Here is a 15,058-nt window from a genome sequence, read left to right as displayed (position 1 = left end):
TACTGATCACAGAATAGAAAATTTCGATTACATCAAATTAAAAAGCCTTTGTACAAATAAAACTAATGCAAACAAGATTAGAAGGGAAGCAACAAACTGGGAAAACATTTTCACAGTTAAAGGTTCTGATAAAGGCCTCATTTCCAAAATATATAGAGAACTGACTCAAATTTATAAGAAATCAAGCCATTCTCCAATTGATAAATGGTCAAAGGATATGAACAGACAATTTTCAGAGGATGAGATTGAAACTATTACCACTCATATGAAAGAGTGTTCCAAATCATTATTGATCAGAGAAATGCAAATTAAGACAACTCTGAGATACCACTACACACCTGTCAGATTGGCTAAGATGACAGGAAAAAATAATGATGAATGTTGGAGGGGATGCGGGAAAACTGGGACACTAATGCATTGTTGGTGGAGTTGTGAACGAATCCAACCATTCTGGAGAGCAATCTGGAATTATGCCCAAAAAATTATCAAAATGTGCATATCCTTTGATCCAGCAGTGTTTCTATTGGGCTTATATCCCAAAGAAATACTAAAGAAGGGAAAGGGACCTGTATGTGCCAAAATGTTTGTAGCAGCCCTGTTTGTAGAGGCTAGAAACTGGAAAATGAATGGATGCCCATCAATTGGAGAATGGCTGGGTAAATTGTGGTATATGAATGTTATGGAATATTATTGTTCTGTAAGAAATGACCAGCAGGATGAATACAGAGAGGCTTGGAGAGACCTACATGAACTGATGCTAAGTGAAATGAGCAGAACCAGGAGATCATTATACACTTCGACAACGATATTGTATGAGGACATATTTTGATGGAAGTGGATTTCTTTGACAAAGAGACCTGAGTTTCAATTGATAAATGACGGACAAAAGCAGCTACACCCAAAGAAAGAACACTGGGAAATGAATGTGAACTATCTGCATTTTTGTTTTTCTTCCCGGATTATTTATACCTTCTGAATCCAATTCTCCCTACGCAACAAGAGAACTGTTCGGTTCTGCAAACATATATTGTATCTAGGATATACTGCAACATATCCAACATATAAAGGACTGCTTGCCATCTAGGGGAGGGGGTGGAGGGAGGGAGGGGAAAAAAAATCGGAACAGAAATGAGTGTCAATATAATGTAATTATTAAATTAAAAATTAAAAAAAAAAATTTGGACAAAGTTTCTAAGGAATCTTTGACATTTTTTCACTTTCTCTAAGATGCCAGGGGAGACAAGGTGCTAGAGAATGCCTTTTGGAAAAGATGGAACAGTTCTCTTCCATGCCATTTTTGTCTGTGTCTGTGTCTCTATGCAGAATGTATACATCATGTTTGTTCTGTGAGCTAGATTTTGTTGCATGGAAAGATTTAAATTAGCCAGAAAGATGAAAATTTCTGTGCTGCAGTTAGAACACTGGGAAAGATTTCATCCTTGACTCCCATCTTAAAGAGGGAAAAGCCTGACTTGCTTTCTGTAGATCCCAGTTCTGGCCAAGCTGGATAGAACACTGAATATGAAGTCAGGAGGACCTGAGTCTCTATAGAAAGGTCTGTTTTTGCTGGAGAGCGGGGACAGTTTTAAATCTGGCGCAGGCTGAGGGCAGGTGGCACCAGCAAGAGCCCAGCAGGCAGTTCACAGCCAAGCACACCAGAGAGGGGTGGAGTGTGATCTCAGTTGTCTCTGCGGGGAGAACTTTGCTAGAGGAGTGGATACTTTGCCCTGGCAGCAAGTCAATAGCCCAGCAGAGAAGCTAAAAACACCAGCTTGGGGGGGTGGGGGTGGTGAAGAATACAACCCCAAACAGCTGGAGTCTCTCAACCTGGCCACCCCTCCCCCACAGTGTCTCAGCATGCTCTCTCTTGGAGTCTCAGAGTGCAGGTACAGCACAGTCATGCTGGTGCCTCGCTACTGCCGCCACAGTCTGTAGAAGAAGCTCGGTAACACCAACCAACCTCCCTTCCCCCTCCCCCCCATCCCCCCCCCCCCCCTGCAAAAAAAGCAGACTCCATTTAGGGTTTTTTTCTTTTTTTCCTTTGCTAGTTTGTCTTTGATTCTTCTGTGACAAAATGAGGAAAAAATTGAAAAGGACCTTAACCCTTGACAGCTTCTATACAGATAGAGAGCAGACTCTAAACCCTGAGGAGACTGTCTCCAGGTGAATCCCTAAAGGAGGAGATCATCTGTTTCTCAGCACAGCTGAATCTCATAGAAGAAATTAAAAAGGCTCTCACAAGAGAGCTAGAAGAAAGATGGGAAAAGGAGAGGGAGGCTTGGTAAGAGATTCTGGAGAAGTCATTCCACTCATTTAAAGACAGAGTGGATAAAGAAATCAAATCCTTGAAAAATAGGATTAGTGAACTGGAAACAGAAAATAGCTCTCTAAAAAATAAAACTGGTGAAATAGGAAAAAATTCCATAGAACAAAAGAACTCAATTGAACAATTAAAATAGATATTTAAAAAGTGAGTGAAGAAAATATTTCATTGAAAATCAGAATCGAACAAATGGAATTGAATGACTCAAAGAGACAAGAAGAATCAGTCAAGCAAAACCAAAAAAATCAAACAATGGAAAAGAATGTTAAATATCTTCTTGGAAAAACAACAGACCTGGAAAATAGATCCAGGAGAGACAATCTGAGAATTATTGGACTCCCAGAAAAGTATGATGAAAAAAAGAGCCTGGACACTATTTTCCAGGAAATTATCAAAGAGAACTGCCCAGAAGTCATAGAAACAGAAGGTAAAATAGACATTGAAAGAATTCATTGATTACCTAGTGAAAGGGATCCTAAAATCAAAACACCAAGAAATATAGTGACCAAATGCCAGAACTATCAGACAAAGAAAAAATACTGCAAGCAGCTAGAAAAAAACAATTCAGATATTGAGGAGCAACAGTAAGGATCACCCAGGATCTAGCAGCATCCACATTAAAAGATCGAAGGGCCTGGAATATTGTATTTCAAAATGTTAAGGAACTTGGTATGCAACCAAAAATAACTTACCCAGCCAGAATGAGCATCTTTTTTCCAGGAAAGAAGATGGACATTCAACAAAATAAGCAAATTTCATCTATTTTTGATGAAAAAGCCAGAACTTAACAAAAAGTTTGATCTACAAATATAGAACTCAAGAGAAATTTAAAAAGGTAAAGATTAATCTTGGGAACTATATTTCTGCTATAAAGATATATAAAGAATACATGTATACCTTGTTCTAGAAACTAGATGTGGAAAGGACATTGTACCAGAAAAAGGGTAAAGTGGGAGTACTACATTTCATGAAGAGTCAAAGGAAACCTATTATATCTTAGAGAAAGAATGGAGGGGGGTTAACATAATGGGTAGCTTACTGCCTTCAGAACTGGCTTTAAGAGAAAAATTTTAGACATATTCAATTTATGATGAAACTTCTCCCACCTAATTGAAAAGTGAGAAGGGAAAAGTGAAAAGGGAAAGAATAAACTAAGCGGAAGGGAATACAGAAACTGTGAGGGAAAGGAGTAAGATAGGGGGAGGAACTCTAAGGTGAGGGGAGGGATACTAAAAAGGGAGGGCTGTGAGAAGTAAGTGGTGCTCACAAACTTAATACTGGGAAGGGGGAGAAGGGGGAAAGAAGGGAGAAAAGCATAAACAGGGGTTAACAAGATGGCAAGTAATATAGAATTGGTAATTTTAACCATAAATGTGAACGGGGTAAACTCCCCCATAAAGAGAAAATGGTTAGCAGAATGGATTAAAAGCCAGAATCCTACAATATGTTGTTTACAGGAAACACACCCGAAGCAGGGAGATACATGCAGAGTAAAGGTAAAAGGTTGGAGCAAAATCTACTATGCTTCAGGTGAAGTAAAAAAAGCAGGGGGAGCCATCCTGATCTGAGAGCAAGCTAAAGCAAAAATTGATCTAATTAAAAGAGATAAGGAAGGGAACTATATCTTGCTAAAGGGTAGCATAGAAAATGAAGCAATATCAATATTAAACATATATGCACCAACTGGTGTAGCACCTAAATTCTTAAAAAGAGAAATTAAGAGAGCTGCAAGAAGAAATAGACAGCAAAATTACAATAGTGGGAGATCTCAACCTTGTACTCTCAGAATTAGATAAATCAAACCACAAAATAAATAAGAAAGAAGTCAAAGAGGTAAATAGAATACTAGAAAAATTAGATATGATAGATCTCTGGAGAAAATGTAATGGAGACAGAATGGAGTACACTTTCTTTTCAGCAGTTCATGGAACCTATACAAAAATTGACCATATATTAGGACATAAATACTCAAACGCAAATGCAGTAAGGCACAAATACTAAATGCTTCCTTTTCAGACCACGATGCAATGAAAATTACATTCAACAAAAAGCCAGGGGAAAGTAGACCAAACATAATTGGAAATTAAATAGTCTCATACTAAAGAATGATTGGGTGAAACAGCAAATCATAGACATAATTAATAACTTCACGCAAGAAAAAGATAATAATGAAACACTATACCAAAATGTATGGGATGCAGCCAAAGCAGTTAAAAGGGGAAATTTCATATCTCTAAAGGCCTATTTGCATAAAATAGAGAAAGAGAAGGTCCATGAATTGGGTTTGCAACTAAAAATGTTAGAAAAGGAACAAATTAAAACCCCCCAGTCAAACACGAAACTTGAAATTCTAAAAATAAAAAGAGAGATCAATAAAATTGAAAGTAAAAAAAAAAAAAAACTATTAAATTAATTAATAAAACTAAGAGTTGGTTCTATGAAAAAACCAACAAAATAGACAAACCCTTAGTAAATCTGATTTTAAAAAGGAAAGAGGAAAATCAAATTGTTATTCTTAAAAATGAAAAGGGAGAACTCACCACTAATGAAGAGGAAATTAGAGCAATAATTAGGAGTTACTTTGCCCAACTTTATGCCAATTAATTCAACAACTTAAATGAAATAGAAAAATACCTCCAAAAATGTAGCTTGCCCAAACTAACAGAGGAAGAAGTAAATATCCTAAAGAGTCCCATCTCAGAAAAAGAAATAGAACAAGCTATTAAGCAACTCCCTAAGAAAAAATCCCCAGGACCAGATGGATTTACATGTGAATTCTACCAAACATTTAAAGAACAATTAACTCCAATGCTAAACAAACTATTTTTAAAAAATAGGGATTGAAGGAGTCCTACCAAACTCCTTTTATGACATAGACATGATACTGATACCTAAACCAGGTAGGTTGAAAACAGAGAAAGAAAATTATAGAGCAATCTCCCTAATGAATATTGATGCTAAAATCTTAAATAAAATATTAGCAAAAAGATTACAGAAAATCATCCCCAGGATAATACACTATGACCAAGTAGGATTTATACCAGGAATGCAGGGCTGGTTCAATATTAGGAAAACTATTAGCACAATTGACTATATCAATAACCAACCAAAGAAAAACCATATGATCATCTCAATAGATGCATAAAAAGCATTTGATAAAATCCAACATCCATTCCTAATAAAAACACTTGAGAGCATAGGGATAAATGGATTTTCCTTAAAATAGTCAGGAGCATATATTAAAAACCGTCAGTAAGCATCATATGCAATGGGGAAAAACTGGAACCTTTCCCAGTAAGATCTGGAGTGAAGCAAGGTTGCCCACAATCATCATTATTGTTCAATATTGTATTAGAAACACTAGCCTCTGCAATAAGAGTCAAAAAAGAGATTAAAGGAATTAGAGTAGGCAATGAGGAAACCAAACTATCACTCTTTGCAGATGATATGATGGTATACCTAGAGAACCCCAGAGATTCTACTAAAAAGCTTTTAGAAATAATTCATAATTTCAGCAAAGTATCAGGATACAAAATAAATACTCAACATTTTTATACATCACCAACAAAATTCAACAGCAAGAGATACAAAGAGAAATTCCATTGAAAATAACTGTTGACAACATAAAATATTTGGGAATCTATCTACCAATGGAAAGTCAGGAATTAAATGAGCAAAATTACAAAAAAAGTTTCCACTCAAATAAAGTCAGACTTAAATAATTGGAAAAATAGTAAGTGCTTTTGGATAGGCTGAGAGAATATAATAAAGATGACAATACTCCCTAAACTATTCAATTTATTTAGTGCTACACCAATCATACTTCCAAAAAGTATTTTAATGATCTAGAAAAAATAACAAAATTCATATGGAACAATAAAAAGTTGAGAATCTCAAGAGAATTAATGAAAGAAAAAAATCAAGCGAAGGTGGCCTAGCTGCACCTGATCTAAAATTATATTTTAAAGCAGCAGTCACTAAAACCATTTGCTATTGGCTAAGAAATAGATTAGTTGATCAGTGGAATAGGTTAGGTTCACAAGACAGAATAGTCAACTATAGCAATCTAGTGTTTGATAAACCCAAAGATCCTAACTTTTGGGATAAGAATTCATTATTTGATAAAAACTGCTGGGACAACTGGAAATTAGTATGGCAGAAATTAGGCATGGACCCACACTTAACACCGTTATACCAAGATAAGATCAAAATGGGTCCATGATCTAGGCATAAAGAACAAGATTATAAATAAATTAGAGGAACGTAGGATAGTTTATCTCTCAGACTTGTGGAGGAGAAAGAAATCTGTGACCAAAGATGAACTAAAGACCATTACTGATCACAAAATAGAAAATTTTGATTGTATCAAATTAAAAAGCCTTTGTACAAACAAAACTAACGCAAACAAGATTAGAAGGAAAGCAACAAACTGGGAAAACATCTTCCCAGTTAAAGGTTCTGATAAAGGCCTCATTTCCAAAATATATAGAGAATTGACTCTAATTTATTTATTTATTTATTTATTTTTAAATTTTTTATTTAATAATTACTTTATATTGACACTCGTTTCTGTTCCGATTTTTTTTCCCCTCCCTCCCTCCACCCCCTCCCCTAGATGGCAAGCAGTCCTTTATATGTTGGATATGTTGCAGTATATCCTAGATACAATATATGTTTGCAGAACCGAACAGTTCTCTTGTTGCATAGGGAGAATTGGATTCAGAAGGTATAAATAACCCGGGAAGAAAAACAAAAATGCAGATAGTTCACATTCGTTTCCCAGTGTTCTTTCTTTGGGTGTAGCTGCTTTTGTCCATCATTTATCAATTGAAACTCAGGTCTCTTTGTCAAAGAAATCCACTTCCATCAAAATATGTCCTCATACAATATCGTTGTCGAAGTGTATAATGATCTCCTGGTTCTGCTCATTTCACTTAGCATCAGTTCATGTAAGTCTCTCCTCTCTGTATTCATCCTGCTGGGAATTGACTCTAATTTATAAGAAATCAAGCCATTCTCCAATTGATAAATGGTCAAAGGATATGAACAGACAATTTTCAGATGATGAAATTGAAACTATATCCACTCATATGAAAGAGTATTCCAAATCACTATTGATCAGAGAAATGCAAATTAAGACAACTCTGAGATACCATTACACACCTGTCAGATTGGCTAAGATGATAGGAAAAAATAATGATGAATGTTGGAGGGGATGATGGAAAACTGGGACACTGATGCATTGTTGGTGGAGTTGTGAACAAATCCAACCATTCTGGAGAGCAATCTGGAATTATGCCCAAAGAGTTATCAAAATGTTCATACCCTTTGATCCAGCAGTGTTACTTCTGGGCTTATATCCCAAACAAATACTAAAGAAGGGAAAGGGACCTGTATGTGCCAAAATGTTTATGGCAGCCCTGTTTGTAGTGGTTAGAAACTGGAAATTGAATGGATGCCCATCAATTGGAGAATGGCTGGGTAAATTGTGGTATATGAATGCTATGGAATATTATTGTTCTGTAAGAAATGACCAGCAGGATGAATACAGAGAGGCTTGGAGAGACTTACATGAACTGATGCTAAGTAAAATGAGCAGAACCAGGAAATCATTACTCACTTCAACAATAATACTGTATGAGGATGTATTCTGATGGAAGTGGATTTCTTTGACAAAGAGACCAACTCCGTTTCAATTGATAAATGATGGACAGAAGTAGCTACACCCAAAGAAAGAACACTGGGAAATGAATGTAAACTATTTGCATTTTTGTTTTTCTTCCTGGATTATTTTTACCTTCTGAATCCAATTCTCCCTGTGCAACAAGAGAATTGTTTGGTTCTGCAAACATATATTGTATCTAGGATATACTGCAACATATTTAACATATATAGAACTGCTTGCCATCTAGGGGAGGGGGTGGAGGGAGGGAAAAAATCAGAACAGAAGCGAGTGCAAGGGATAATGTTGTAAAAAAAAATTACCCTGGCATGGGTTCTGTCAATAAAAAGTTATTATAAAATTAAAAAAAAAAGAAAAAGAAAAAAAGGAGGTACAGCCTTTCAAACATTTTCACACCAACATCTCTTCTCAGTGACCAACCAGTGGAAACTTCTCTTTCCACTACTCAGGAAACTACTCAGGAAAAAAGTGCTCTCCAGTCTCTTATGAAACCTATTTTCACTGGTCATAAGCTTAAGGAAACAAGTAAACAGTTCTGTTAAGCCTGTCCATTTCGTACTCAAATTCCATCCAGATATGTGGCACATACCCAGGGGAGGACTGGCAAATAGATTTTACGCCTATACCTCCTTGCAGGAGTTAAACTGCTTTTAGTTTTTGTTGACAGTTTTATTAATTTATTAAAAACATTCCCTTGCAAGACTGAAAGGGCTCAGAATTTTGAGTAAAGGAAATTACATTTCTTTGCATCCAACTTAAGTCTTTATATAGTAATAATGGTCCAGCCTTCACTTCTCAAATAACTCAAGCTGTGTCCAAGGCACTTAATATTATTGATCATCTCCATCCTGCCTGTCTTCCTCCCTACCCAAAGCTTAATGCCTTTTACATATTATGATTCTTTCACCATAAGCCATATGAGGATCCCTTTCATTGTGTATAATGTCACTGTTCCACCCATTGCCTCTACTCTTTTGAGGTGACAAAAGCAAAGATTTGGAGAAACTGTTCTTTGATATTTATCCTAGAAAAAGGTGTCTGTGTGTGATCCATTCTTGAGAGCCTCATCTCCTTCCTGGTTTTCCTTCCTGGTTACTGTTCCTAATAACCTCTCTAATGACTCCATGTTTTAGTTATTCCCTTTATTTGCTCATATTTGGTCCCTGAATTTTAAATTTATTTTTGAGAATTGTCTCTTCTAGGTTCCAAGTCATGAAATTCCAACCATTTGGTCAAATTGAATATCATTTGCTACTTTATGCTGTTACCTAGCACTTCCTAGATGCTGTTGCCACTATCTTCAAGTCACATATCTTCCCTCCCCAGTCTGGACTGCACCAGACAGAACCAGTTCTATGACTCCTAGCCTAAAGCAGCTCCTGTCCCTTTTTTCCCAAATGAGTTTGGGTTTCAAACTGCTTGAGGAGGAAATGATGGGGTGCAGCTTCTAGAAGAAATAGAGCAGTAATCCTGAGGTCCACGACCTTAGAATTCTATTGTTCTAACAATCTATCTGTCAATGATCTTAAAGTTTCCTGGCCTTAGGAATAAAATAATAATTATATCTTTCTCTTCCTATATATTAGGAAAGACATAGCAGTAATCCTGAGATTCTCTGACCTTAGAGTGATATTGTTTTAACAATCTGTTGCTCAATGATTTTAAAGTCTCCTGGCCTTAAGAATATTATCATATAGTCCTACAATCATTACTGATTGTCAGATAGACAATCTGTTGGTTCAATGATAACCAACTTCCTGAGACAAATATGAATAGACCATTCCTCAAACCTACCTGTAAGCCATAAAATTAGCATGAATTTCTGGTCTCTCTAACTTTGTCCTATACATTTATCCTTTTACTCCTGTTTCTCTGCTAAAACTTTTTAAAATTTAGCCTTCTTCAATTGGTATTACAATTACAATAAACTTTTCCCCTTGATTTGAAGATGGATTCGAGCCTGCAAATTCTTTTGAGACACTTCATGACACTGTCTGAACTCACAATCTTTTGGAGTTTCTTTGAACTCAACAAACCATATACATTATAATAAGATAGTGAAATTATATTTTATAATTTTATAAACAGAAAAAAATGTGGGATTATAACCTTTAGAATGTAGTCTTTTGGGCCTCATTTCTAAAATATATAGACAGGAAAAGATAATGATTAATATTGGAAGGGTTGTGGGAAAACTGGGACACTCATACATTGTTGTTGGAGTCCTGAAGAGCAATTTGGAATTATGCTCAAAAAACTATCAAATTGTGCATGCCCTTTGATCCAGCAGGTATCTACTGTGCCTGTATCCCAAAGAGATCTTAAAGGAGAGAAAGGAACCCATATAAGCAAAAATGTTTGTAGCAGGTCTCTTTGTAGTGGCAACAACCTGGAAACTAAAAGAATGCCCATCAGTTGGAGAACGGCTGAATAACTTATGGCATATGAATGCTATGGAGTGTGGAGTTCTTATTCTTCTTTATAATAATAATATAGGATGATGGTTCTCTCTGGGTGAGAGAGTAGGTTTCTCAGGGAGGTTTTCTTGGAGGCAGCTTTAGTTTCAGTTAAGAGTAAATAATCACCCAAATCGCAGCCAGGTGATAAAAGTTCAGATCTTTTATTGTCTCTAATATAATCCAGTTAGCTTAGAGACCTATTTCTCTCTGTTTGGTTCCAAGAACTCCCTCCAACTGTCTCCAAATCCACAGGTTTGTCCTTCAGCCTCTCCCTCTGCTTTCTTCAGTCTCCAGCCAGCACAAAGATAGAATGAATCTCTTGTCTCCTTCACTTGGGGCTCGGATAGCTTTCTGACGAGTCTTTCAGACCAGCTTAGTCTCAGTGGGGTAAGTACAGGAGCCCAGCCACCACAGTGCTGTGAGATGAAGATGAATCCGGTTGTGCCTCTGAGAGAGCCTTCTCAATTTCCTGCTCAACTCTCTATTCGTAGCTTCTTCCTCTGGAAACTCTTCTTCCGCCACCAGCCAGCCAAGTGGAAAATATTCCCAAATGAATCACTCTTCACTGGCTTATATATGACTCTTCTGAGAGAAGGGGATTATGGGTTTTCTCTCATAGTGCTCTCTGGCCCTAAGAGCTTCAAGGGAGGTATGAATTCAGATATCTCATACTAAACCCTGAAATTTCCCAAACGTGTGAACTCCAATGAGTAAAGGTGCAAACACCAGCATTGTATCAATTAGTTCTACTTAGTACCTTGTTTCAGGTTCTGGCCCAAAACATCTTCTTGTAAGATCAGATCAATAATCTATAAACTCTAATGAGTTAGCAGTTTGTAAAGATTCCAACAATGGAGTATTATTTTTCTATAAGAAATGATCAGCAAAATGATTTCAGAAAGGCCTGGAGAGACTAACATGAACTGAAGGTAAGTGAAGTGAGTAGAACAAAGAAAACATTGTACACAGGAACAAAAGATTATATGATGATGCATTCTGATGGATGTGACTTTTTTCAACAGCCATATAATTCAGGCCAGTTCCAATGGTTTTGTGATGGAGAGTCTTCTCTACCCAGAATGAAGACTGTGTATAGAGCACAATATAATATTTTCACTTTTTTTTTGTTTTTTGCTAGCACTTTGTTTTCTTTTCCATTTTTTTTTCCTTTTTTGATCTGATTTCTCTTGTACAGCATTATAATTGTGGAAAATGTATAGAAGAATTCCACATATTTAACATATGTTGGATTGCTTGTTGTCTAGGGAAAGGAGAGTGGGTGATGGAGGGGAAAATTGGAACACTACTTTTTGCAAGGAAGAAAGTTGAAGGATATCTATGCATGTGTTTTGAAAATAAATAAAAAAGTTCATTAAAAATAGAATGTAGTCTTTTCTTTTCTTTGATACCTATCCCTAAAGACATTCAATATTTTAAAAATTCATGATATCCATAGAAACACAAAATAAATACATTATCTTATTCATTATCAAGAACTTCAGAGCACACAAATGAATACCCAATCAGTACATAGATAGACGAAATAGTCAAATATTTTCCTTTGCTGTGTTTTTTTTATCCTTTTCTTGTGATTCTAACTTCAATTGCCATCACCAAATTTTGAATATTCCTATTCCAAATAAATTCAAGTATATGATTTTGTTAATTTACAGAGTAATTAATTATCCATATTATTAAGTTAGAAACTAGAAAAGAATCCATCTGTAATTGAATCACAAAATACCTCATCTTCTGCATGGTTGAGCCCCCTTTTCAGGTCTTCTACTCGAAATCTCAATTTCTTTACTTCTGTCTCATACTGCTCCACTCTGTTGTTTGCATAGATCAATTCAGCCATTTTATCTTGGTACTGTTTGTTTAGTTTGCAGTAGGCATGTTGAAGTTCAGCCAACTCCTTTAAAGAGAAAAGAGATCATATTAATCATAATGATTCACATTATGTAGGATGAAATAAAGTGCTTTGAAAACTTTAAAGTATTTTGTAAATACCATTGTTATTACAATTGTTAAAATATTAGCTTAATAAATAAACAATTGAATATCATCAATAACTTTTATTAGACACCTACTTTTTTGCCAAAAACTGCACTATCATCATTGGAGCTTTGAATCTGTAAATCAGTAAGAAATTACTAGCTCTTTCTTAAAAATTGTCAATTGGGTGGCTGGGGAGAAGAATGCTATGCCCAACTGCTCAACTCCTTTCCCTGCCAGATGACTGGAAGATTTTTTAATCAGTGATCATGTTCCTCTTTTCTGTGTCTACCTGGCTAGAAGACAAATGAGCTGGACAATGGGGGTTTCTAGTTGGGATTAGTAGCAGACAAGAGTTGGTTGGTCTTTCAGGCTATTGCAGATGCCCTTCCTCCCCTCACTCACTATAGTAAATGTTATTCTAGTTCATTTCTTACTGACCTTTCCTTTACTATACTGGTGAAAATATCAAATTTAGAGATAAAGAACTACATTGAAATCCAATTTGATAATTTATTGGTAAGACTTTAAGCTGGTCTGTTCTCTTCTCTGGGTTTCAGTTTCTGAAAGTATAACATATGTGTGTTGGACTGGATCAGCATCTAAATGTTAAGATGTATAATTCCTTGGCACCCCTTTCAAAATCAGTTTTTCTTTATCCCATAATTTACATTCTAAATTGGGGGAGAAGATGCCAGATTCTTCGCTTTTCAATGATACTTTTCAACTGTCCTTTTACCACTACTAACTCCAGTCTTCTTTACAGAATGAAAAGTCTGGAGCCAAGGAAGTGTCAATGTTATAGTTCTTTGCTAAACTTTGATTTCTGGCATTGATCTATGAGGAGTAACCCATCCCATCTCTTAGCTCTCTATGAGCATAGACTACATAATATAAATAAGGGAGTACTGCAGGTCAGGGGGGTGATATTTTCACTGATAAAATTCACTTTTTAAATTAACAGAAAATAAAAAACTCCTATCAGACTGTTGAAATGTGTCTATAAAATCTGGTCTGGCAATTTTCATTATATCATACCCCTATCCTCCTCTAACCCTCAAAATGTTTTGTACTTTTTATTACTAGTTTTTCTGGAAGACTGTAGAGAGAATGATACATATTTATAAGTACAATGATAAACTAGTTAACTGAATTGGGTCAGAATCACAGAAACAATCTAATGGTGACAGAATGGTTTTCTACAATTTTGCATCTGCCTCAACCTGTTTTATTTTTCAGTACCATCTGTTTTACGGTTTATAGAGAACTTAAACCTTGTTTGATCCTCCTAATAGCATTTTGAGGTAAAATGTGTTTTTATCCTCAATTTACAGATCAGGAAACTTAAGGAATTTGCATTAAAATTACACAACTAATAAGTACCCGAGTTGGAATGTAAACCATAAGTGGGATTCAGTCTGTATTCCATGACCAAAGGAAAGTTATACACTGGATATTGAAAGTGTACTTGTATTTTTTAGTTTTCCAACTTTATAAATTCAGAATATCAAATCATTATTCTGTCATGATAGCAGATTATTTCCATAATCCCCAGGTTAATCACAAAATCCTTCTGGCCCTTTTTTTTAAAAAAAACTAACACATGATTGAATTAGGAAGTCTATGAATTTAAATTATTAGTAGGCAGGAATTATTGTCTGTTTGTGGTTTCTTTGTTTTGTTTTGTTTTGTTTTGTTTTGTTTTTTGTCTTCATATGCATAGCTGCCAGCACAGTTCGTGTGCATGTGGATATTAAATATACATATGATATTTAATAAATATTTGCTGATGATTTATAAAAAACCTATAAATCTATACCTTTGTGGTACAAATGAGTGTATATCATAAATTTTATGCCAACATAAAAATTGAGTTTGAGTACATCACTCAATTCAGTTTTATCAGTCAGCAAAGTATCCATCTAAAATTAATGTCACAGTATTGTGCACACAATAGATACTAAGTACTGTACACACAATAGACATTAAATAAATATTTTGGAATGAACATTCTTTGAGTTGAAAAAGAAATACTACATCATTTAATGTAATGCTACTTTAAAAATACTAAGAACTTTTCTTCAAATTTGTTGAAAAATATTGTGAAAGGACTTTAAGTAACATTATTTTAAAAAATGATGTTATTTACAATGACTATCAACATGCCTGCAGATGCCATTTCATGGAAGAAGAAAAGAAAATATGAAAGGAAAGAAAGTAATTCTACATCCTGAATGTCTTAATTGGGAAAAGAAATCTGGAATGTCTTATTTCCCCCCCTACCAAATTTTATTTCAGTAAATAACATTCTTGAATGACTCACCCATTTTACTCTTTTTATGTACTACCTATCAATAATCTTAAAGATACATAGATCAAAATGGAATAAAAGTAAGTGAATCTCCAAAGACCAAATTAATATATTAAAATAATATCTTAAAATTGGCCAGGCTATGAAATATGACATATCTAAAACAAACAAGGGGAACCAACAGAAGAAGTAAATGTGTTTTTTCATAAAACATTTTATTTAATTAGAAAAATAAGTTCAAGGTTTTGCATACATTTTTGTTACGACTAATTGCCGTTGGATAGTTC

General features: G+C 35.2%; 1 protein-coding gene across 1 annotated transcript in view; it reads right to left on the bottom strand.

Moving 5' to 3' along the window:
• Positions 1–14,639, bottom strand: part of LOC127547096 (coiled-coil domain-containing protein 102A-like) — a 284,787-nt gene extending 270,148 nt beyond the window's left edge. Inside the window, exons 1-2 of the mRNA XM_051973934.1 lie at positions 14,610–14,639; positions 12,210–12,380 (exon numbers count right to left, since the gene is read on the bottom strand). Coding sequence (XP_051829894.1) covers positions 12,210–12,380; positions 14,610–14,639 — 201 coding nt within the window. The remainder of the gene's footprint in view (positions 1–12,209; positions 12,381–14,609) is intronic.
• Between the last annotated feature and the right edge of the window lie 419 nt (positions 14,640–15,058).

The sequence above is a fragment of the Antechinus flavipes genome, chromosome 1 (genome assembly GCF_016432865.1).
Source record: "Antechinus flavipes isolate AdamAnt ecotype Samford, QLD, Australia chromosome 1, AdamAnt_v2, whole genome shotgun sequence".
Lineage (NCBI taxonomy): Eukaryota > Metazoa > Chordata > Mammalia > Dasyuromorphia > Dasyuridae > Antechinus > Antechinus flavipes.
The sequence above is the reverse complement of the archived record's forward strand: the minus strand, read 5'-3'. Positions and strand labels throughout refer to the sequence as shown.